Source organism: Rhinolophus hipposideros (genome assembly GCF_964194185.1).
Source record: "Rhinolophus hipposideros genome assembly, chromosome: 24".
In the NCBI taxonomy this organism is placed as follows: domain Eukaryota; kingdom Metazoa; phylum Chordata; class Mammalia; order Chiroptera; family Rhinolophidae; genus Rhinolophus; species Rhinolophus hipposideros.
In genome coordinates, this window is record NC_138070.1 from 5968801 (window position 1) to 5993805 (window position 25005).

Genomic DNA, 25005 nt, shown 5'->3' on the forward strand with positions numbered 1-25005 from the left:
AATTTCTGACTGGAGAACAAGACTGTAATGAAAGGCCAGTGCTATTTCTTTTATTTATATACATATTTATCTTAAAACATAGTTACTTTTCATTTTTTAATTATACAAATAATACATTTTCAATGTAGCAAAACTGGAAGATACAGATAAACAACAGCCTTATCTATATTTTTCCACATTTTTTCTTTTAGACACATATATGTATATTTTGTTAAAACAATTCCAGTCCCTCCAAAAAGTTTCAAAAATAACAAAAATCAAACTGTTTACAGATCTTAATTGTACCACAGGTGCTGATTTATATCATATGCAAATCTATGTGCAGTCATTTCAATTTCAACTTTTAAAAATCTAAATTGTGCTGTAAAAATATTAGTACAAGACTCCACTTTAAACAGCAGCAGTTTCAAGAATAACTAAGAACCTGATTCAAGCATGCTGCTGATAAACAGCCAAGTATTATTTTTTTCATTAAAATTAAGTAGCTTTCTTATAGTGCATCCTTTGAGAAGCATGTTCTGATGTTTCAGCCACAAGCTCTTCACATACATAATTACTTTTTAGTAAACTCTTTATTCATTCTGGTGTTCTTGAAAATATTCATCAAACCTAGAAGACTCATCTTCATGTTCCTGACACAAAGGAAACACAAAATAGAAAATACATTCATTTCCCCTCAGACCTAGTATATGTTCATATATTTTTCAGGTAATGCTCTGTAAGGAGAAAACACCCAGCACCACTCCAGATGTTACTCACAGGTAATAGTTAATAGTAACAAAAGGCATGCCTGATAGACTATTTCCAGATATGTGGTAATAAGTGCTTATCTCTCATTAGGAGCATTTTTTACATGAGTTTACTCACGCCGATTCTCAACTAAGTTGTGCCCTACTGTCAATAACCATTAATAGTCTTTCCACTGACACGTGAGGGCAGCCCAACTTCAATTGAAATTTACTTCCTCTTTGCATATACCCCAAGCTCTGAGTATAAAGAAACATAACTCAGTAACATTGCCTCAAAAAAAAGTAGAGTAAAAGTGATACTGCTCGTTGAGCTCAGGTGTCAGTTTCAGAGATCACCCAGAAAAGCCCAGGTTATTGCTGCCACTGAGACAAAAATTGAGTTCCTGGGGTTATATAGGAGGCCAGTGAGTGCCAACAAACATTTCTACCAAAAGCCAATAAACACCCTAAACCAGAAATTACCTTTGGTTCTTTAAATTCCAAGTCTTCTCCATACTGAATGGCAAAATCAATATGCTGTAATACAATATTCATGCTTTCTTCATCTGACTGATCGTATGGCAAAAATCGAACCATGCTGTAGTCGTCAATCTACAAATTGGGGATTTCAGAAAAGGTCCTTCAGAAATTGTGCAAAATACTTAATTTTCAACTTATATTTGCGTTTTAGAACCATTTATACTCTTGATTAAATTTGTGTGTAAGGGGGTAGAGATAGACAGTGACAGAATGACAGCAAATCAATGTTTTTCTGACCTTGGACCTACTTAGAACACTCAACTTATTACTTAACTAGACACTATTTAAAAAGCATTTATCTGAATTCAACAACCACTGGAAATTTCAAAAAGGCAGTTCTGAACTCCCAATATGGCTTGGAATAATAGACATGTCAGTTAAGTTTTTGGCTACTGCCAATAACTGCTTCTAAATTAAACTGCTGACTGGCCATCCCACAGCCTCTCACCACCACCTCCCCTTTGCAAGGAAATTGGGTTGGATCATGCTTTCCATAATGGTGGCCACTGACTAGAAACCAGTAAACACCTACTAACCAGGGCATTGAAAAACAACAACAACAACTTAAAAAGCTTACCAGTCCACATATAGCTTTAGTCAATTTTTTGAATTTTTTGCTTCTTAAGTCACTTGTAGAATCGTCTAATAAAGAATACATGTCTGGATCTAGAAACCTTTAAAAGTGAGAAAGAAATGACGAATTAAAGGAAGAATAAATCAGGAAATTTGATTTTATAGACTGACAGACGTCACATGTAAACAAAGTTTAGAAGATTCATCTCTGCAATTGAGATCTGATGACAATGGGAGACATGAACTCACTTCTCAATTTCTTTTTTCGCTTTCTTACTCAGCAGATCCATTTTTGTCATGATGTTAACCTGTGGAATTTCTAGAGAGATCATAGCGCTCAGGGCTGCCAAGATGCCAGAAATAAACTGAAGGAGGAAACAGGAAAGGGAAGATGAATCAACTGGTGCCCACAAAGTTCCCGGGTCTCTGTATAAAAGAGAGGTTTCTGCTCCTCCCTGGAAGAAAAGTCAAAGACACGCTAATCCTAAACATAAGACAGTCCACTCATCAGATGGTTGACCCTTGGTTTCCAAAGGTGAGAATAAGGAAGATGTAGAGTTAATCTACAGTGATCACAAATCTCATTTCAGACTATATTTTTAACCTTTCCAGTGAAAATTCCTTAAGAGCTATTAAATGAGAAATACAGTTTTAGATAGTTCATAAACGAGACAAAAGGTCCTCAGAAAACTAAAAATACTTATACCTGCCTCATTTTTCTAATTCCCCCAAATCTATATATCATAATTTATCACATGAATTAAAAATACATTATCATAATAATTTAATAATAAGGGATACTAAATCATCCTGGAGTATAGTTTGTGAAATGTTCAGAATCACACAACGATTAAAGGAGACTATCATCTGCTTGTATCCATAATGGAAAAATCAACAACAGATTTATCATCAAACCTTGAAGGACTCCACCATAAACTGAGAGTCAACCAGAAAAACTCCACAGACTCGGAACTCCCACTGTTCTAGCTGCTGGACCAGCTGTTTCATCACGGGCAGGTGCGTGTACAACTCAATCTGACCTATGTGAAGAACATTACGAGACTATTACTATCAGGAAATACGATAAATTATCAAATTACAGGAAAAAATTTTTCCCATAAGACGACGGTTAAAAAAAACAAGGGAAGTCAACCCCTGGTAGTAACATATTCAATTTTTAAGGGGTCTTAAAGCCTCTCAAAGCAATCACAAAACCATGAGGTTCTTCACACTTTAATTTTTGCTGATCAAAAGCAAAAAATGCACAAAGGTGTGGGCAGTTTGGGAATATTCATCAAGCTGTACACTTATGATGTCTGCACTTCTCTGTGAGTGTGTGTAAGGGGAAAAAAGTGAGAGACACAAATGATCAAAGCTAGGTTAAGCTCAAGTCTAAAATTCACAATTTGGCATAAGAAGCTATGTGCGATTATCTGTCCCTGACCAGCCTCACTTCATGACATTTCTCTTTGTCTACTGTGCTCCAGCCACACAGGCCTTTTTGGTGCCTCAAACCCACCTCGTTCTTTTCCTGCCTCAAGGCCTGCAGCTTGCTGTGCCCTCTGCTTGGACCACGGTGTCCCTCACCTTCACCCTCTGGCCCAGCTTACAGGCCACTGGATCAGAAGCCTCCCCTAACCTCCCTGCTATGTGATGGTCTGTACCACTCCTGTGGGGCGGGGCCTGTCCCAAGTGAATATAAAGTAGTCAGTTGGGTGAGCTCTGTTTACACTGTCTAGCATTCCCACTTGATTGGGGGCTCCACAAGGGCAGAGACCATGAGACCATGGCTGCCTGGCTCTCTGTGGTCTCCCTAGAGCATAAAGTTAAGCACTTGGTATACTCAGTAAAGGAATGTGAGCCAACGAATAAGTACCTTCCTGCAGCACGTATGGTTTAGAGCTACTAATGCTCACTCTGTTTTCTCCCACTGAGGACAGACCTAGCATGACTTCAAGGAAAACGACACATTCAAATCGCTGACTTACCTGGACAGTCAAAAAGAATGTAGTCATCCTCGACATGACCAAGACAGTTCTCCAGCCAGTCAAAGTTATTCGCAAAGTACTCCATGCAAAATACCAATCCTCCATTGGGACCGAACCGCAGAGAACCGTCCTCCATTACGTCATCCACCTCAATCAGTTCCCGTATGTCTGAGAAGGACAGACAGGGCCCAGAGTATAAGAGGGTCCACTTGGAAATGGTTATCCTCACTGGTGATAATTAACAATTACATAAAAACTCACACGTATGTGTATGTGGTTCGTCACATAGCAGTGTCTGCAGGAACTAATTAAATAAATTATTGTACGGCCAGACAATGGACTCCGACGTAGCTATCAAAGGAAGAAACTCTGTAAGCACTTGATTATGATACATTCTCACAGGTATATTGTATTTGAAAACTGCAAGGTGCAGAACTCTGTGTAAGAATGCCATCATTTGTGTTTAAAAAAAAAAGGAAGATATATACAGGATATTCAGGATATATACATAATAATATTCATATCTGATTTTGTATGCATAGACTCTATGGAAAGATCCCTCAGAAACTGGCAACACTGGCTGCCTCCCGGGGGGGCGGAGCCCAGCTGATTGCTGGGACACAGAGGTGGGAGGCAGACACTGACTCTCTTGTATCTTTTGCATTTTGAACCATGTGAATATACACTACCTATTCCAAAACCAGTAAAACCAAACCAAACCAAGAAAACCAATTACTGTTTCTTAACATGATGACCCCTGGGAAGTTACTTAACCTCTTTGTGCCTCACTTTCCTTATTTCTAAGATGGGGAGCAAATCATATTTCCTGGGGTAGCAGGATGAGGACTCTATGAGATAACATAGCTAAATCACCTACAGCAGGGGCTTAAAAAATTCTGGTATATGCATGGCACTCCTCTATTACTAATTTTTGGAAATCGGTATTTACAACTTTCTATGGTAGGTTGTTGTTTTTGTGTTCAAACCTACGATTTCTGTTCAGAGGAAACAGTGCTTTACTCATAGGCACATGTATATGGATAACATCTTCCTATGCACTTTCCCAGGGATAACATCTGACCCAAGCTGGGACAGCAAAATTGGTTTTCTAAAAGAATTATGCAGGGCCAGCCGGGTGGCTCAGTTGGTTAGAGCAAGAGCTCTGAACGACAGAGTTGCCAGTTCGATTCCCACAACGACAGGGTTGCCAGTTTGATTCCCACATGGGCCAGTGAGCTGCGTCCTCCATAACTAGACTGAAGACAACGAGCTGCTGCTGAGCTCCCAGAGGGTGGCCAGATGGCCCAGTTGGTTAGAGCGCGAGCTCAACAAGGTTGCCGGTTCAATTCCCGCATGGGATAGTGGGCTGTGCCCCCTGCAACTAAAGATTGAAAATGGCAACTGGACCTGGAGCTGAGCTGCGCCCTCCACAACTAGATTGAAGGACAACGACTTGGGGCTGATGGGCCCTGGAGAAACACACTGTGCCCCAATATTCCCCAAAAAAATGTATTTTAAAAAAAGAAAATACCTTTAAAAAATAAAAAATTAAAAAATAAGAGGATGACGCAAAGACACTAGTCAGTAAGACACTTGGACCAGGAAGTGACATGAACCTGGGGTTGGAGGGACCTTGTTGGGCCACATACATCCTGAAGCAGAGAAAGCTGGTCTGTAAGAGAGAGAAAGAGAGACAGACAGAAAGTTGGCCTCGGTTCCCATTACTTTTCATGTTTTGGGTTCTAGTCTCTCACAAAGTCTTATTCTTAGGTTTCATGAGAGGCTCCCTGATTCTGTCTAATAAATCCTCCTTTTGCAAAGTAATGCCTTTTTTTCAAGGAAGATGACTATTTCACAGCCCCTCCTCTCTCACCTGCCTCCGCACCCCACCCACACACACTTCCAGCCACTCTCAGCTGATCCCCACACAGGTCAATAGAAATCAGAAACTAACCAAAGAGAGTTTCCCATGTTTCCACCAGTAATACCCCATGGTGCCTCCCGCCCTGCCTTCCCTCCTGTTAGAAAGGAAGAAGCAAAGGCAAAACCCTCCTCTTGTTCAGGACCCCCTCTCCTTTCTCACGCCTACTCTCTGGAATCTACAGTTTCTCTCTTTCTGCTGGATTGCTGTCTTCAGTACATAAGTCCATTCCCATTACCATCTCAAATCTTAAAATAAAGCCTCCCTTCACCCTCCCACCTCCTCCAGTTACCATCCCACTTCTCCGCTTCTTTCACAGCCAAACGTCCTCAGCACGTCCTCTCCTCTCCAAGCCTACACTGCATCCCCTTCAGTTCACTCTTCAGACCACTCCAACCTGACTTTCATTCATTCCCTGCTCCACCGAATTCACCAACATCTCCACTCGTGGAATCGAACAGCCACTGCTCCAGTCCTCATCTTCCGCAACTTCCCAGCTGTGTCTGACATAACCAACCACCACCAGCTCTTTCTTGAAACATTCTCTCCTCCTGGCTTTTGTGACGTTAACATTTTCCTGAGTTTTCCGCTACCTTATTGACTCCACTTCCTCTATCCAACCTCTGAAGATCAGATGACTTCAAGGCTTGTTCTTGGTCCTTTTCTCCAACCCTCCTAGCTCCTAACATGTTCTCACCCAGTCCTATAGCTTTATATTCTATGGATATGCTGCTGACCCTCAAATTCATGTCTCTAGGCCAGACCTCATCCCTGAATCCCATACTATTATATCCAATTGGCTCCTTGATATTGCCTTTTATTATCTATCAGACATCTCAAACTTCGTAAGTGTGAAGAAAACCATCCCAAACAAACCAACTTGTCTTCTTCCTAAGTGAGTATCATGCACTCAGCAGCTCCATCCAGAAACCTAAGAGTCAGCCTTGATTCCTCCTTTTCCTACACCCTTCTTCTTCAATCTCTCACAGAAAGCTGCTAATTCAACTTGAAAGATAGTATATACTAAATCTGCCTGCTTCTTTACGTCTCCACCACGACTGCCCTAGTCCCAGCCACCTAGATAACTACAATAGCCTCAGCGCTGGTCCCTGTTTCTACTCTTAACCCTCCAGAATCCATTTTTCATCCAAGAGCCAGCTAGCTTTAAAAACATAAAAAAGATGCCAATCCTCTCCCCATCTTAAAACCCTCTAATGGCATTCCACTGTTGGCACGTGCTATAGATTGACTGTGTCCTCCCCAAGATTCATGCCCAAATCCTAATGCCCAAGGTAATGATACTGGGAGCTGGGGCCTTTGGGAGGTAATTAGGTCATGAGGGCTGCTATAAAAGAGGCCCCAGAGAGACCCCTCACCCCCTTCCATGTGAGGACACAAGGAGAAGTTGGCAGCCTGCAACATACGTGTCAAACTGGCCCTTCCCCAGAACCTGACCATGCTGGCAGCCTGATCTTGGACTTCCAGCCTCCAGCACTGTGAGAAATACGTTTCTGTTGTTTATAAGCCACCCAGTCTGTGGCATTTTATTATAGCATCCAGAACAGACTAAGAAAACAGGATAAAACCCAAACTTCTCATGTTCTTCTAGCTTCTACCCACTTATTTCTTTCACTTATACGCTCCAGCTACCAATATCTGCTTTTTCTGGAACATACCAAACCCTTTCCCATCTCCAGGCTGTTTATTAACCTTGATGTTTCCTCATCTTGAAAAGCCTTTCCCCAGCCTGGTGAGCACATTACATCTTCAGGTCTGGGCCCAACTACCCCATGATGCCGTCGCTGACTGCACTACCTAAAGCAACCTCCCTGTCATTCCCTCCCATGAGCCTGTTCGCTGTCCTTCTACAATCTGCAACACATTTATCATTTTGCTTATTGCTGGTCTCCCCCAGCAAAAGGTGCACGAAGGCAGCGATAGTATCTGTCTTGTTCTCTGCTGCAACCCTGGGATCTGGCATAAAGTAGGTTTTCCACAGACACTTGAATGAATTAAAATAAGTAAAAACCAAAATACTTAGGCTGCTCATTTATACTGCAATCAACAATAAACCAGATTCAGCACAGCAGCACTAAGCATGAAAGGGACAGAAGGGGAGGATGGGGAGGGAGGCATCTACTCACTTTTCTTTCGTATATCAGAGACCCAGAAAGGATAGTGTCACACACATCAAAAGCAGTGGATGTCAGCAAATGACAATGACATTCCGCCTCATGCTGGTCACCATGAAGCCAGGGAACCAGACTGTAATAATTAACTGTTCGGCTTCTGTGCTGAGCAGCCCACACTCACTGCCTCCTCACCCCCTTATTTTTCCTGAGGAGCGGGCTCTGCCCAGGACTCACCAGCCATCACGGAGTAGTTGAAGTGTTCCGCTGCAGGATCCAGGTTCACAACTTGCACAGACCGGTGCAGGGCTTCACAGTGCTGGACCATGGTGGCACAGTAGGTGCTCTGTAATGTCCCAAGGCACCAGGGGTCAGAGCAACAGCAGCGTAGGTCTACCCCCTACACCCCAGAAGGACACTCTACAGCCCCTGGGCAGGGTCTACTAAGGATAAAACTATGCCTTCATGGGCCAAGACGCTGACTGAAAACAGAAAAGGCACCGGGTTGGGAGCCAAGACACCGGATTGGACTGTAGATTCAACCTGGCTGTGACTCCTGGGTAACTTTGGGGAAGCTGCTTTTCCACGCTGCCCCTCAATTTTCTCATCTCTAACTAGGATGAACTTCACAATCACTAAGGCTCCTTTACTGCTCTAACGTGCAACAAGAGGAATTTAAAGGGAAGATTTCCGATGACATAGTGCAGCACGAAACACAAGGTGTATCCACAAAGACTTGTAGAGTCCAAGCAAAGCTGTAGTCAGGGTGATCAGAGACGACATCTCTGAGGAGGGGATGTGTGAGCCGAGGGATAAGAAAGTACTTGCCAAGCCAGGGGAAGAGCATTCCAAGATGAGGAACATTGAGGTCAATAACAGCATGGAGGTCAGCTATGAGTTACCACACGATGTTAAAATCCCTACGCTTCCCTGTTTCCCTGAAAGTAAGACCTAGCCAGACCATCAACTCTAATGCATCTTTTGGAGCAAAAATTAATACAAGACCTGGTATCATGTTATATTATATTATTACATTACATTATATAAGACCCGGTCTTATATTATAGTAAAATAAGACTGGATCTTCTATTAATTTTTGCTCCAAAAGATGCAGTAGAGCTCACAGTCCAGTTAGGTGTTATTTTCAGGGAAACACGGTACTTGTCCACCTCTCCCACCCTCTATGTAAAGGCAGGGATGTGTCGTATTCAGTTTTACAGGCCCATGGACTAGCACAATACTTGGCACATAAGAAATGCTTGGTAATTACCTCTAACTGACTGACTTAATGTTTAAATATGAATTCCACAAGGCCAGAGATTGTGTGTGTGTGTGTGTGTGTGTGTTTTGTTCAATAACACAATCTTCAGAGCCCAGAACAGTGCTGGACACAAGGAACAGGCTCAATGAGTATTTGATAGTAGGCTTCAAAATTTTGTAGAAAGATGCTTTTTAACACCATCAGTCTGAAAAGCAGTCTAGAATCACCCCATAAGTGACTTTGCACATACACACTGGGCCATATCAGTCACATGTATGTCTCCTGCACTGAGATTAGGGCAAGCCTGGGAACAACGTGTTCATTTAAAGACTAAAGCCACGAGTGGCTGGTTGGCTCTGTTGGTTAGAGTGCAGTGCTCATAACACCAACTTCACCAGTGGCATTCCCCCATGGACCAGTGAGCTGCGCCCTCCACAACTAGATTGCAAACGACTTGACTTGGAGCTGATGGGTCCTGAAAAAACACACTGTTCCCCAATATTCCCCAATAAAAATTTTAAAAAATGACTAAAGCCACACAACACCTCCACAGACTCGAGTGTTTCCTATACTCCTGTTATTTGACCAATATTTTCACTATTTCTACCATATTTGAATGCCCCCTAATATTCTCCCCTTCCCTTAATATTTGTTTACAAGAAAAAATCATATACTTATTGTAAACAGAAAACCAGTTATATTTATAACATGAAGGTAACTATAAAATTAAACACAACTTCACAACTCTTTTCATTCTAACTAAATATAATTGCCTGTCAAAAGCTCGGAGTCTAAACTTTCTCCCTGGAAAGACCTGGGGATTTTAAATAAGTGTTGAAGATACACTAGCATCAAACTGACAGTTTCACTTCAGGGCAAACTGAAAGAATTGAAAAGGGAGCAACTGGCTCAATATATAATTCAATCAACGTTCATGACGTCAGGACCTTGTACCTCCTAAAATCGCCTCAAATACCAGAATCCCACGTTTTAAGCTCCGAGAAACAGTGATTAACGAGATCCCACTTTAACCTCGTGGGGGCAAGACAGGGCCGGATTCTGGAGTTAGATAAACGCGGATTTAAATTCGCGCCGCCACTTACTAGCTGTGTGATCAGATCCTGGGCAGAAAGTTAACCTTTTTGTGTTCCCTTATTTGTAAAATGGGAATAGTAGGACTTATCTCACAGGGTTGTTGTGGAAAATAAATGAGGCGTTCAGCGCATTATCTGGGGTATAAACATACAATAAATAGCAGCAACTATCATTATACCCCAACACAAAAGACCCTGAAGCCCCAGACGGCAGAAGCGAGCTGCCCCGAGTCTCAGCGTCCACAATATACACACGTTGCCGAACCTCCCGGCCTCCCATCAATTGCGATTTGTCCCTCCTTCTGCCGCCAAGTCCTCACCTTCCCGCTTCCTGCGGGGCCCATGACCAGCTGCGCATACCGAGGCATGGCGGACCCCAGGGTTCCCCCCGCCGCCAGCCGCACACTAACTATCCAGAGTCTCACTGCTACGCGCGATGCCCACGGAGTTCCGGGAACACGACGTGCGAACCAATCACAATCCAAATTCCGTTTGCGTCCCCTGTTCTGCTACACCTCCCACTACGGAACGCCCCGCAGGCCAATCCCGTGTGAAATGAGTCCTGAGAAAAGCCCGGGAAGGAGGGAGGTTGTTTGCGCGTGCAAAGACGAAGTTGGCGGAAATCCGCGGAAGGGCGACTGGCGAAGCCTGGTTGCCTTGGTGATAACGGATAACACTCATGCGCCGGGTGCTTGGGTCCTTGGTTTGCGTACTGATGTTTGACCTATGTGGTGACCCTCAAGATTTGTAATTTGCTGAGGGTCTGGAATACAGAGGTGGAAGTCACCTCCTGTTTTGGAGGGCATGTGTATTTCGTTTCCGTGACACATCCATTCCACAAAAAATGCCAAGGTGCAAAACGCGCCCTCAGCTAAAGAACTCCCGCCCCTCCCCTAGTCTAACTCCAGGATCGTGGATCTGCCCTCCCCGCTCTCCCGAAGCTATTCGGGCAGTGTCCGCAGCGCCTCGGAGGGTGCTAGAATCCGGCGTCCGCCTCTTCACCCTCAATATCACCCGGCCTGACGCACGCGTGCTGACCGGGGAGGGGAGGTGGCGAAAGCTTTTCCCGCACACAGCTCGCGCGGTCCAGGCACCCGGGACGAAATGCCCCGCCAGGGTCCGATGTCCGACTGGACGGAGTGCGGCTCTTCCACAGAGCCGCCTGCAGTGGCCAGGACCGAGGGCGGCGGCGGCGGGTGAGGCTGCGGGGCCCTGAGGGGTTAGGGAGATGGCGACCGCCCCCGGGTCGTGAGCTCCCTGTAGAAGAGGGGTTGGGAGCTGGCTGCTCCGATGGACAGGTTCGCGGTGCACGGAACTGAAAGGCGGGAGAACCCTCTGTTTTGGCCGGGATGGGACTAGAAACCGACTCACTGTTTAGGGGAAGGGCCTCTGAGGAGGAGGATTTGGTGCAATGACTGCACGCGATGACTGCACGCGATGACTGCGACAGCCGCCTGCGCGCATCTTTCTGTCCCGAGGGGGCGCTGCAAAACCTGCTGAAAAAATTGCGTCTGGCCAAGGGATCGCTACATAAGAGGGGCTGGATGAGAGGGGGAGACTGAGGGAACAGTCCCCTGGCTCAATCGAGGGCTTCCAAGTCAATGAATTAGTTCCCTGTGTGTGACATTGGCGACTTTATGTCAAATGGGGATTCATAATCGCCAGTAAAACAGACTATGAATATTAAAGGCACCTTGGTCCTGACATTTTCTTCACACAGAAATCCGTTTGTTTTGAGCAGGTTTTTACTATTATTTCCTGAATGTTAAAGAGAATTAGTTGTTGAAATCACTGCTGGAGGCAGTACCTTTTCATCCGTTATTCCCTAAAAAAGGAGAGGTGCCGGTGTTCCACTGCAATTCAGCGCACAGTTATATGGCTACTGCTGCACCCATGACCACCTTTTTCTTTTCTTTCTTTCTTTCTTTTTTAATGTCTGGTGGATTGAAGACTTTTTAAAGATGGGATGAGGTTTTGTGTTTCTTTTCTGTTCATCAAAGTGCTTAGTGAAGTGCTGGATCCTAGTATATCAGGAGATCAGTGAACTCTTGTTCATTGAATAAATTGAAAGACAGGGAAGGAAGGGTGTTTAGTCTTAATTTGAGAAAAGAACTTGTCCAAAATTAGAAACATTCCAAACCAACTTAGTTCCAGTTCACCTTAATTATATACAATAAAGAACAAAACAGTCTTTTCCATAGCCAAATTACTTTATTAAAAATAAAAAGAACAAGAAAATATTATGGATAGCACAGAAGCCCAAACTACTTTATTGAACTCAATGTAGGCATTAGATTAGGAGGCTATAAAAGTAAGACCAAATCTGGCTTACAGTGAATCTTGTCTGGTAAGGTAAAAATCCCAGACAACTCACTTTGAAAATGTCTGGAACCAGTAGAATATAACCAGAATTACAGGAGAAAATTTGCAAGATATTCTGTCTGACGGAAACATGAAAAGTAAAAAGCATATGCAATATCGTCCTTTTTCATTTAAAATACTTTAATGCTTATAAAACTGTCAATTATTACATATTATTTACATCCTTTTTTCCCCCCAACAGATCAGCTGGACATTCTTATTACCAGAATTCCACAGGTACTGGTGAGTAGAGCAGATATACCTATAAGTAACATGGTTCAGAGAAGCCAATTCTGCTGTAACTATTCATACAATGGAGTTTTTAAAATAGACTTTATTGGCATCCTTGGTGAACTTAGTCTGTAAGATTTTTCAAAGAACAAATAGGCTTCTTTGTCTCCCATTAAGATATCTTACATCAAGCATTTTAAAAAGAGTACTTCAAAATAACAGTGAATCTGAAAACTGTTTATAACCGATGTTGGTTGTAAGCACAGAGCACAGAGTGGGATTTATTCACAGATTGAAGGAAAAACTTCTAAATTGAACAACTTCAAAGAACAACTTCTTAGAGCTATTTTCCTCTCCCTCCAAGTAAAGGATAGAGCTGCTGGAGTTAAGCGAGTAAGGCGGGCCCCGAAAGGCCTCTCACACACTTTTTTTCCCAGGGAAGCAATTTCAATTCAATGATATATAAACCTGGATTCACTTTACATTTCCTTGGAAAATTTAGTCCTTACAATTACCTATGAAAAGGACACATGCACATGTCTGAGTGTGTGTGTGTATGTATGTGTGTGTGTATATATATATACACATGTATATGTATATATATATAAATACGTATACATAAATATTGTGGTTTTTAAATGGAATTGCTGAATCATATGGCAATTCTACTCTTAATTTTTTGAGGAACTGCCATAGCAGCTGCACCACGTGACATTACCACTAGCAATGCACAGGGTTCCAATTTCTAGACATCCCAGCTAACACTGGGGTTGTTTTCTTGATCATAATCCTATGAGTAGGAAGTGGTATCTCCCTGTGATTTTGATTTGCGTCTCCCTAATGATTAGTGACAGTGAGCATCTTTTCATGCCCTTATTGGCCATTTGTATATCTTCTTTGGAGACATCCAAAGTCTCTTCAAGTCCTTTGCCCATATTTCAAGTGGGTTGTTTGTTGTTGAGTTTAGCTATTATTTTTAAATGTTTCATTTTCTGTAAAGAAATGCTATCGAGCTTTTCAAAAATTAAATTTTAGTTCAGGCTATAATATGCACCTCAGAAATGTAGATTAGCAGGGACTCAACAGAGAGATTCTTAGATAATTAGCCCACATTTCTGACTTAAAACAATTTTTTTAAATAAACTTTTTAAATGTTAAATTGATACTCATTTTATTATTACAGATTCCAAATTATGATTTAAGGGTCATAATAACATAATTTCCAGGTGATTTTCTATTTGCTGCAAACTAGTTAGTCCTTCGGTATGTAAATATAACTCTTATCTGAATTATCTGATTTGCCTAAATCCTAAAGAAATAACTGAATTTAAAGTGTAATATGTAAACTTATAGTGGGCTTTGTTATCAATAATACTGAAACAAAACTGTGCTTATTTGATTCACTTTACGAAATACAAACTTTTAACTTAAAATCTGTTCTGCCAGCTTTGTTTGTAACAGCCCCAAACTGGAAACAACCCAAATGTCCATGAAGAGAGACTGCAGTATAAGCAAATTGTGGTATATACATACATACAATGGAATATAACCCAACAATAAAAAGGAATGGATGAATTTCAAATTATGCTGAGTAAAAAAGCCAGACAAAAACAAAATCTATTGGTTTCCATTTATATCAAACTCAAGAGAATGCAAGCTAATTTACAGTGATAGCACATAAGTGGTTGTCTGGAGGGAGGGCGTGTGTGGGGAGATGGGAAGTGTTACAAAGAATTATTTCCTAATTAAATCTTGCCAGATATGGTTTTTCCCCAAAGTGCTACTAAAGTTTATACTCTAAATTATTGGTATCACTATGTATGAAATTGAAAATTAGTTTCCATTCTTCTGGGAATAGATCTCAACTTTCATTTTTACCAAAAGACTATTCTTTTAATCTACCCACATCAGTATTTAAAACACTGAGAGAACTTAAATTATGTAAAAATAGTTTTAATAAATTTCTGCTAAGCCCTTCATTTTAACACTGCCTTATTAAGGGCATTAAATCTGTGTGACTCTATCTTGAGTCTAATACAAAATATAATTTTTAAACTACATGCTAAAGTCTAATGAATGATAAAATTTTGTTGTAAATCTTTAAAGTACAGATCCTATATGTATACTCCTGTTCAGTACAGTAAACTAAAAAAAAAGTATGAGTTTGCATCTCAGCTGAGTTCAAAATAATGTAGTCCATATGTAATGATAGAGTAAATATTTATAAATATTTTAGAATTTGTATGCTCTAAAATGGCATATCATTTAGTCTCTTCAAATTTAAGTCTGACTCATGCTACCACTCCAGGATAATCAGACACATGTAACTACATAGATCTTACTAAGTAATTTGTTGAACTGATCTTTCTCATGAAATTCACATAATAATGTCCTTGCTTATAGATGGAATCAAAGATGGACACAAAGTGAACTCACACATAGCCAAGCTGCAAGAGTTATGGAAAACTCCTCAAATTCAAACAATTCACATCCCTAAATCAATGACAGATACGTCCTTTCTAAAGGTATGCTAACTACCTGCCAGTGCTTTATTTAAATACCAATACTCTTTGTATCCAGAGGTGAACTTTTTATTGAAAATAAGCTACTTAGAGGGTAAGGCACTGCGGAAGACAAAGAGGAGTCCATAAATATCTGCTGGGTAAACTCTTGAATGAATGCAAGAATTTTGTCATTAATAGATTTCTTATAAGAGTTCTTTCAGGGCTTTATGATACTTCAGATCTGATGTACCTTTATGCAGGAAGCTCAATGCTCCATACACAAAGATGCTTGAGGAAAGTTCCATTCTAGAGATGGAAACCCAACCTCATAAAGATTTTGCTCAAGGACTACAAAATTAGAAGCAAGCAAATAAAGAAACTGATAGTAAGCCTTTTACAACTGTTGATCTGTAAAGATCATAGCTGCCAGAATATCTTCTCCAGAGCAACACAAGTTAGGGTTACAAAGATTTGTGCAAACTGGTAAGTGTTTCTGGCCAACAATCTGAATTTTCTCTGGATTTATTACCTATCCAGTTCAGTAAATCCTGTGTGTGTATATATACGTAGATATATAGTGGAGTCTTGCATTTCAGGTGAGTGTTAAAACTTCTAAAATCAAGTACAGTGAAAATCTTTGTCAAAATTGCTTCTATCAGAGACCCACAGGCTATCCCTCAGTCTGGTGCTAGAAAAGACTGTTTCTTTAGTTAAACTAAGTAATTGGGTTGCTTTTAGGTACCATGTTACGTAGAAGGCGAGACGCCCACACTCACTGAGGCATGGAATGAAGACTCACTGACATAACAGCAGGTTCATATTTTCCTTATTCTTCTAGGGCTGTGGTTCTCAAACCTCATTGGGCATCTGACCCACTTGAGTGGAAATGGCAAGCAGAGTCACTTGTACTGTTTAAACGGCCATTTCTTTCTTTTTGGCCAAACTGACACAGTTGGATTTGCTTAAGTAAAACGTACAGATGGCACAACTCTGCTGAACATTCATCCTTTCAGATCAAAGCCTATAAACCTGGCTCTCTCTTTCAGCATCCAGACTTCACCACAGGCCAGAAGCGTTATCTGTGCAGCATTGCTAAGATCTACAATGCAAACTATCTGAGGACATTAATGAAGAGGCAGTATATGCACATGGTCGAGCGCAGCTCTCCAAAGCCAGGCAGGTGCACCTCCCACTAGTTTTTCAGAAGTTGTCACAGGAAATGAGAGGGTCTTCTAACGGGGGTGATTTGTGTGACAGGTGTCCTCACTCATCACAGGAGCCACCTCAGTTCTCGTTACTTCCAGAAGCACCATCACCCCTGCACTACATGGAGACACCAACAGGAGAGAGACGACTCAGGGCTTTCTAAGGTCATGGCTGCTGCTGTCCCTGAAATGATTATACAGCGTTCCCTTTGGCGACCAGTGAGAAACAAAGAAGGGTCTGTTTCTTATTGTTTAAAAGGAGGAAAATGTACCCCAATTTTATTTGAAAGGTAGCTAACTGATATGAAAGCTTGTGTTCCCTAATATGTTCACTTTGCTAAGTTCAGAATAGGGTTAGACAAAAAGCACAAAAGGATGTTATCTAACGGTCTCGCTACTGAGCGAGCTAACTGGGAGGTGCCACTTCTTTTAGAACTGATTTTGTGGGATTGTAAACATTTCTTGATCAGCGAGAGATATGGAAGACTGCCCTTTTCAGTGATTCCCACTCAAATTCAAAATTATACAAACACTTCCAAAAGGAGAAACATATGGTTGCTTCTGCATAGGGGAATACTATAAACAAAAAAAGAGGGGGAAAAAAGATAAGAAGCCTAATTATTCAACCTGCACAGTAGTTAGCTTTGCATTTCAGGGTTAGTTAGTCACAGGAGAATTCAGGGGCTAAAAGGGTCTCTTTGGTGATATGGGCAGTTTAGTAAAGCGAACCTGTATGATCTTCCACATGCATTAGGCAGCTGTTCACTTTGCTGGTTCCAATTAAGATGCTTCTATTTCTTATAGTTTAAAACCTGGATATGTGTCTAAAACACGATGTAAGTCGCTGAAGATTTTTAGAAAACCAGGCAGAGTGTTCATGCAATCAGGTAAATGAAATTTTAAAAGTATGAATTTTTAAAGATCTTATGCTTAAAAAATATTAAATCCAATAGTTTCTATTACAGATGAAATAATAATTTAGAATGTGATTTGCTTTTATTGCTCCAAATAAAAGTAAACATGAAATATAGTTTCTGCTTTCATTTAAAAGAATACACTGCTCAGGGGAGTAAGATTCAAGGTATTTCTAATTCTAAATAAAGATATTTATAATATCAAGGTCAGAGACTTAACAGAGGATGAATGTCAGAACCGATTCACAAAAACATGACTTTTTCAAAGCCGTAGCACTTCTTTTATGAGATAGTGCCATTTTTGGATGGACATGTTTTATATAGCTTCAAAGTTTACAAAGGGCTGTATCACTGATACCATTTTAATATTCAACAAACCAGTGGAAGCAAGCCAACCAGGTGATATTAAAATTTTACAGAGCAACTTAGAAAAATCCAGACTTGGGAAGGATCAAGATAAAAGATCCTTCTGCCACAATTACAGAATACCACAAAATGAAAAAGGCAGACGAAGAAAGACTGAATGCTCAGCAGTAGTCCTCAAAATTGATAAAGTGGAAATTCAGTAATTTGCTAGTTACTACCACAGTGAATAGGGAAGTGGATAGGAAGTAGGAAAGTTAGGCTTTCTGAACCCATATCACGTTGCTGTGTGACAGCACCACTCAGCTCTGCTGTAAATACTATACTATGCCTATCCAAGAAGTGAGGAAAATGCCAGGGGAGAAGGAAAGTCTGGTTCCAAAAAGAATACTGGAGGAAACCACAGGAAAGGTCCCTGTGGCCCCCAAGACAAAAGGGATGAGAAGGAACTTAAAGACGGAGAAGGCTGAAGCTCTAACTTTCCTCTAACTAAAAGATTTTAAAAAGCAAAGGGAAAATAGGACTTAATAGAGAATTTGCTATACAGTAACTTGGCTAGAATATAGTATTGGGTATCTTATTTTAAAAAGTAAGAGACATGGGGAAAAGGGGAGTTAAGTTTTGAGAATTGCAGGCAATCTGTTTTTGCTCAAGGTTTATTAATAAGGCATGTTATTTTGAAGGTTGTTCTTATATACAAATCTCAAGTTTCAGGATGAAATACAACTTTATTTCCAAAACAGACATTATAAACTCTTTTTTTGTTTTTGTCTTCAGTTTCTACAAATGATTTTGAATCATACATGAGTGAAGAAAAAAAGGAAGAAGATTTACTAAATAAGTGTATGCAATCAATGTCAATTGAAGAACGGGGAGAGGAACACCTAATGTTAACCTGACAGTCTTGTCTTGTGTATTGACGATGTGCCAAAGGTCGGGGGAGAGGGTTGTGGATGTGTCCTCTCTCCACATTTAGGAGAGTATTGTTAGTCACCATCAAGTCATTAAGCAATTTTGGTTTGTTTAGAAACTTTTACAACAATGTAATTGGTTTGATGTATGATAACTGTGTGGTACAGTCTGTGTATAACATATGCTTTTATTTCTAGCTAGATAAAATTAAAACTTTCTTGTCACTTAAAATTGAATTATCTTTCTTTAAATCTGACAAACACATTGTATACTTCTTTCTCTGTTAAGAGTAAGTCCTAAAACAGCAACATTAGAATATCCAACAATTATTTTCTTGATTGGGCTGAGGAAAACTCTGAAATATCCTACTACAGAATCGCATTTGATAGAGATAACACCCTAGCTTGCAAAGAAGGTGCTTAACAAATATTTGCTGCTTGAAAATACAACTTAAGAATGGAAATATCAATTTTCCCCCATTATGAAAATGACCACACGAACATCTGGCCTCTCAAACTACATTAAGTTGGGAGAAGTTGTACTAATGAGAGGATTCTTGACATTATATATTCCCTCTAGGGTACTTCCCTTCCACATGGCATATTATTTAGAAAATGAAATCCGAGTCCAATGTATGACCCAGAATGCTGTAAGAAGTGAGACAGCTCTGAAAGGTCATCTCTATCTCATCACTTTAGCACTTGTCCACAGTTTCATTTGGTCTCTCGTTTTTATGATTTTTAAAAATTAAACACAGTTTATCAAAAAAGTATAAATGAAAGGCAACTGTTTATTACTGGAGAAAAATGTATACAAGAAAGTCCAGATTCTTTCTCCTCATGCACTACTTTTGTAATAAAGTTCCAAATATCAACTTTGAAGATATTTACAAGGATAAATTTTTCTTAACATGTGACCATTTACTGTGCGGTGGACATTTTTTCATAGAAATCATATACTTAAACTCAATAAATTCTTATAGTTTACAAGAAGCCTTGAACCACTGTATTAACAGAAGATGATATATTTTACTGCAAAATATTATAAAAGTGATACAATTTTGTGGCTCTTAAATGTTTAATTACTTGATTTGAACAGGGGAATTAAAAAACAAAAAACCAACAGAAAAATCAAGACAGGCCTGGCTTTAAGATTTTTTGTATTCGATTCGTTCTACTTTCACGTCATCTCCAATTAGCTGATACACATAAGTGACAACTGTAGAAGCCTGGATATCCATCAATACAAATGAAGGAATAATATTTCTAGAAGAAAATATAAATAATGTCAGTGTTTTGTATTAAAAAGCTGTAGCACTATAAATTTAAGATGATAATTTGGATTCAAGGAGAAATCTGGTTGTTAAATATTAAAAAGAATAATCACCAAAAGAAGATGGCCAAAAGGCTATAATTATTTAAATGGTTGCATTTCTCTTTTATGAAGTGTCACATGTGCAATTATTAAATTTATAAAGCCCCCAAATTCCAAATTGCATGCTACTCACGTTTCCAAGGCATTATATGCTCCAGTGGCAGAACCTGGGTTAATGTAGAATTTATTTTCATGCTCAAATGCTTCAAATTTGTGTGTGTGTCCCGAGATAAGAATGTCCACATCAAACTGCCTCTGCAACAGGGCTAAGCTGGCCATATCTCCCCATGGAATAACTTGATGTCCATGGATCAAACCAATTTTGAATTGCCCAACAGTCACAACTTTCTGTTCTGGATAATTCAGATTCTAAAATAAGAGAGAGACATAAGAAAAAATATGTTTTAGAGATACTGATGTTTAAAAAATAATCTGCTTAAATATTTGATCTCATATGGATGTGCTCCACAAGCAACACATTTATTACATATTTGATTTCTTCTCAGTCTCTAAGGTTGGAACTATGCTCAAAACATAAGTAGAATTTATCATGCCATCCCTTTATTGTGTTTATTTTTATAGAATATGGATTCTTTGGGCATGCTGTAGAAAATAGTTATTCCCCCAAATTTGTGAGTTTCCTCTACCTAAGAATTTCAGGCATGTGACTTGTAATCTAGGGTGTGTTTAAATAATACCCCAGGCTTTAATAGCTATACAGATGGCTTACAATAATAATGATAGTTAACACTTACATAATACTTAGTATGAGCCAGGCACTATTCTAAGGGCTTTATAAATATCAACCTATCTAATACTTACAAACAATCCTAAGAGGTAGGTTCTATTATGACTTCCATTTTATGGATGATGAAACTGAGGCACAGAGAGGTTACAATAACCTGCCCAACGTTAAACTTTAGTAAGTGGGTAAGCCAAGACCCAAACTCTGGTAGTTGGCTCCAGGGTCTGTGAATTTAGCAAATTAGAAGCAAAAAATTTTAAATCTTGCTACGGAAACTGTCTTTAGTATAACACAAACAGAACCCCTAATGTTTTTAACAAATCAGACCTATATTCTAATTATTGACAAGAAGTTTGCCCATTCCTTTCTCATCCCCATCTTTTATCTCTATGCCATCTCCAGTTTATCCAAACTCTTTTTAAAATCCACTTAAAAAACAAAGACACTATGCTCATTCAGTTTGGTATAAAAGAACCATTAAAAAGCACCAATGAAGTTACATAATTTATGGAAAAGCTTATATTCCCAGAGATACAACATAAATTTTTCATACCAGAATCAGATTTATCCTGCTAAATCACACAATATTAGCACGCGCAGGGGGCTTAAAAATCATCGATTCCAATCATATTTACGTAGAAGGAAACTAAGGCCAAAAAGAGGATGTAATTTGCCTAAAATCTCATTAATAACTACTGCGCGAAGTTGCAACTCCAGAGCTTCTAACTCACTTTTTCCTTTTTTAAAGTCAGGTTTATTGAGGTATAATTTACATCGGTAAAATGATCCTTTTCAGTGTACAATTGAAGGGATTTTGACAAATGCATACAGTCATGTAAGCCCTGCCACAATCAAGATACAGAACAGTTCTATCGCCTCCTCAAAACTTCCTCATGTCCCTTCATAGTTAGTTAATCCTTGAGACGGAGAGCCATGGCAGGGTTTTCAGCAGAGTGGTGATGTGATCTTCACCTAAAAAGGATCACTCTGGTTGCTACATGGAGAACAAACTGTGGAGGGAGGAAGGGTAGAATCAGGAAGTTGGAATATAGGAAAGTGATATGGTGCTTGGAACAGGCTAGTAGAGGTGGTGGTGGAAGAAGTTCCTAACAAACTTTCTAAACAAAATGACAGTCTTACAGAAAATAGTGACAAACCACTTATACTCCATATCAAGTTAGTTAGAACAAGTGCTTAATATGTGTTTTGAGCAGTCTAAAAATCAGTGATTTTAACAGGAAGGGGTATGAGTAGTAATTTTATATTTGGAGGTAAAAATAAAAAGACCTTAACAGTTAAGCCTGATCTAAAGGATAAAAAACTATATGTAAGAATCAAGAAAAGGAAATGTCGGGAAGGAAAGAGAAATACATCACCTCATCGAAGTCTCCTCTCACAATATGAACATCACCGGCCAGAGTCTTGAGATAGTCATAACTCTCTTTGGTGCAAAGATTTCCAGTACAGAGAATGTGCTGAATCTTTCCCGGCACCAGCAGTTTTTTGAATTTAGCTGGCAAACTGTTGCACCGGTGTGGGATGTGCAGGTCTCCTAATACCAACACCAACTTTAAAGTGTCAAGGTGAGACAAGGTGTCATGTTAAACATGATGTCAAAACAAGATACACTTCTCCAATTAACTCCCCCTTTAAATGAAACTAATCAGAGATTCCAAAACACAAAAGAGCGGAAGTTATTCATACCGTTTCTTGACACAAACCATTTAGACAAACAGACATATGGTAACATACTCTGCTCTAAATCAGTCTTATTTTGGTCACAAACAGGTATGCATACACAATACAGATCATTCTATTTACCAAGAATAAAATCAAGCTTTCTAAGAGTGATTCATTTAGGGACCTATCAATTACACTGAATAAAAAAATTGCAAAATGAAAAACATATTACTGGGTCTTATGGAATTTGGCATTTTTGGAGACTGATACGGTAATTCATATTTCTGCAGTTATAAAGGTAAAAACCTCATGTACTGATTCCCAGAACATTAATAAAGAGAATTGTCAAAAATGTAAAGATAGATTAAAAAAATGTTAATTCTATAATTTATGTTTATTAGACTGACAACTATTTGGAGGAATAGTAGCCAAAATTCACAATATTTGCTACTTAAAACTATCAGCTACACATCACAGATGAATAAAAACAGCCTAAGTTTCAAAAAGTTTCAATAGGGCAAATGTCTACTTTTGAATTATAATCTTTACCTTCTCTTTCCTTCATTATTAGAAATCCTCACTGTCATATTTTCATTGTGTAGATTAAATTGCCTATGTATACTTAGTTTAATTCCCCAAATTAAAATAACATTTTCACAATCTTTCATGTACATTTAGAGCATTAAAAGAAGAGATCAGCCAAATAAGTGGTGAATTTAGCAGAAGGTGGTTTAGAGTTGCAACAGTCAGTCTCAGATGACAAAAATAAATTTTGCATTTAGATATAAAAACATAAAAAAACCTCAATCCTGTAAAATTTTAATTCTAAAATTTCAATATTTTACATATAAGAGTTATTTAATTCAATCTTTAACAGAATATTGTCAAAAATTTATTTAAAAATAAGGACAACAATCAATTTCATGTTGATTAGTATAAGCACCTTCATTCAATGACAGCACGTTTTACCACAGATGTCCCATCCATAAATGTACATGCCCTTTACCTGTTTTAAAGAAGGCATGACTATTCCTTTTTATCAAAGCATTAAATATCTAAAATAGGATAAAACAGAAAATAGTTTTGCCACCACAGACTTTGTAAATTGAAGTTAATCAAAAACACAATGTGTGAAATTAAAATTATTACTAAAACAATCTTGATTCATCTTGCAACAAATATCCAAACGATTACAAAGGAAAGGATCTGTTATCAGGATGTAGAGTGAAGTAACACAAGGTTACAAAATAAGCATACTTTAAAACAAACTGTTAAAAACAAATTGTTAAATAAGTTTCTTCTTTATAGAATACGCTGGTATTTGCTCAATCCCTTATATTAGTTGTTTCAATCTAGATTTTAGTGGACAAAACATCTGTAAAACTAAAAACCACCAGGAAGTTTCCACCCTCATTGGTGATCAATACAAAAGTACCTGGAGATAGAACAATCTTCATCTTTAGAGGGGGATCCCTTCAGATATGGATTGAAGTACATAGCTAATGTGGGAAAGCTGGTATTTGAGAACAAGTTAAACAAGAGATTTCTATATTAACAAAAAGAATAACCTCAAACTCATAAAAGGATACATGTCTATAACAGGTTGAAAATGTTCGGAACTAATAATGAATGAGCGGTTCAATCTGAATGAGCTAGAAAGAACATTAGCAAGACACGATACTTTATGATGATTGACGACCTAAATTCTATAACGGACTGTGGATTATGCCAAGTGTACCCAGATTATCAGCAGTCTAAAAATATAACTGTATGAATGACCACACAGAATCTATTTCAAGTTAGTAAAAATCCTTACAGGTGACATCCTGCAGGTGACAAAGTTATAGGGGAAATAGTGTCACATAACAAATGTCATACTTTGAGGAGCATTCTTGCCCAAATTCCACACTTTGACAGTTTAGGTTAAATTCAGACAGAAAAGATCCTGGAAATGGCAGTCTTGTTAAATTCAAATAAAGAATATCAACCCAATCAAAGCATAGGAATTTGGTTAGTTCCTATTGCATAGACTGTAAAAGGGTGAAAATCCCAGTAGTAGACACCCAACCACCATTGTTAGGAGGAGCTAAGAGAAGAAACTTACTCTGTGCCCAGCCTTAGTGGAATGAAGAAGTTGATTGCAGACAGGGGAATGAAAAAAAAAAGGGTGAAACATGACCGATGTTAAAAGAAAGCAACGAAAAGAAACAAACCAAAAAAAGAACAAAAAAACTCATATCAAATGAATTTGCAAACAATTGTTAATGATTTCTGAGTGTTATGAAAGAAAATGTTAAAAATCAGCTTTGCTCAAAATACCAAAAGAACCATTTGCTGTATTTTTAAACACGACACATACACACACGCACACACACTTTTTAAAAATTTGCCTTGTCAATTTTTTTCTACTTTTCCTAATCTTATTCTCCACATTGACTTTCATCCTTTTTGTTTACTGTTCTGTTTAGAATTTTATAAGATA

The 25005-nt window shown here is 39.1% G+C and overlaps 3 protein-coding genes across 9 annotated transcripts; 1 reads left to right on the forward strand and 2 right to left on the reverse strand.

The window, feature by feature from the left end:
• Window positions 1-44: 44 nt before the first annotated feature.
• On the reverse strand, window positions 45-11707 carry GPN3 (GPN-loop GTPase 3). 4 transcript variants are annotated; one of them, XM_081036810.1, is made up of 9 exons: window positions 11606-11679; window positions 8117-8225; window positions 5446-5501; window positions 3830-3997; window positions 2757-2881; window positions 2091-2206; window positions 1846-1942; window positions 1212-1340; window positions 45-632 (listed from the first exon to the last, which is right to left on the reverse strand). In XM_081036810.1, the coding sequence occupies exons 3-9, from the start codon at window positions 5474-5476 to the stop codon at window positions 573-575; spliced, it is 726 nt and encodes a 241-aa protein (XP_080892936.1). In that variant the 5' UTR covers window positions 5477-5501; window positions 8117-8225; window positions 11606-11679; the 3' UTR covers window positions 45-572. The 4 variants fall into 4 exon arrangements, with proteins under 4 accessions (XP_080892936.1, XP_080892935.1, XP_080892934.1 ...); XM_081036809.1 differs by lacking the exon at window positions 11606-11679 and adding an exon at window positions 10555-10686; XM_081036808.1 differs by lacking the exon at window positions 5446-5501 and having other exon boundaries at window positions 11606-11707.
• Window positions 11182-19346, forward strand: FAM216A (family with sequence similarity 216 member A). 4 transcript variants are annotated; one of them, XM_081036812.1, is made up of 7 exons: window positions 11182-11430; window positions 12798-12832; window positions 15230-15351; window positions 16377-16506; window positions 16588-16825; window positions 17340-17422; window positions 18590-19346. In XM_081036812.1, the coding sequence occupies exons 1-7, from the start codon at window positions 11339-11341 to the stop codon at window positions 18709-18711; spliced, it is 822 nt and encodes a 273-aa protein (XP_080892938.1). In that variant the 5' UTR covers window positions 11182-11338; the 3' UTR covers window positions 18712-19346. The 4 variants fall into 4 exon arrangements, with proteins under 4 accessions (XP_080892938.1, XP_080892939.1, XP_080892940.1 ...); XM_081036813.1 differs by having other exon boundaries at window positions 11271-11430; window positions 12798-12838; window positions 16588-16771; XM_081036814.1 differs by having other exon boundaries at window positions 11280-11430; window positions 16588-16771; window positions 18590-18951.
• A 148-nt stretch (window positions 19347-19494) lies between these two features.
• VPS29 (VPS29 retromer complex component) lies at window positions 19495-24699 on the reverse strand (the record flags this gene model as incomplete). Its single annotated transcript, XM_081036815.1, is given in 6 exon segments — window positions 19495-19989; window positions 20232-20467; window positions 22220-22411; window positions 24628-24644; window positions 24647-24687; window positions 24689-24699. Coding segments are annotated over 6 exon segments (615 nt in total). The 3' UTR covers window positions 19495-19871.
• Between the last annotated feature and the right edge of the window lie 306 nt (window positions 24700-25005).

Coding starts and splice junctions, on each gene's coding strand:
- GPN3 (XM_081036807.1), bottom strand. CDS start 10,602: ATGCCTCGGTATGCGCAGCTGGTCATGGGCCCCGCAGGAAGCGGGAAG. Junction 2,207..2,756: donor TTATGGTGGAGTCCTTCAAG/GTTTGATGATAA, acceptor TTCCTCCTTCAG/TTTATTTCTGGCATCTTGGC. Junction 1,943..2,090: donor GCGAAAAAAGAAATTGAGAA/GTGAGTTCATGT, acceptor TCACTTTTAAAG/GTTTCTAGATCCAGACATGT.
- FAM216A (XM_081036811.1), top strand. CDS start 11,339: ATGCCCCGCCAGGGTCCGATGTCCGACTGGACGGAGTGCGGCTCTTCC. Junction 12,839..15,229: donor CCAGAATTCCACAGGTACTG/GTGAGTAGAGCA, acceptor CCTTGCTTATAG/ATGGAATCAAAGATGGACAC. Junction 16,507..16,587: donor GCGCAGCTCTCCAAAGCCAG/GCAGGTGCACCT, acceptor TTTGTGTGACAG/GTGTCCTCACTCATCACAGG.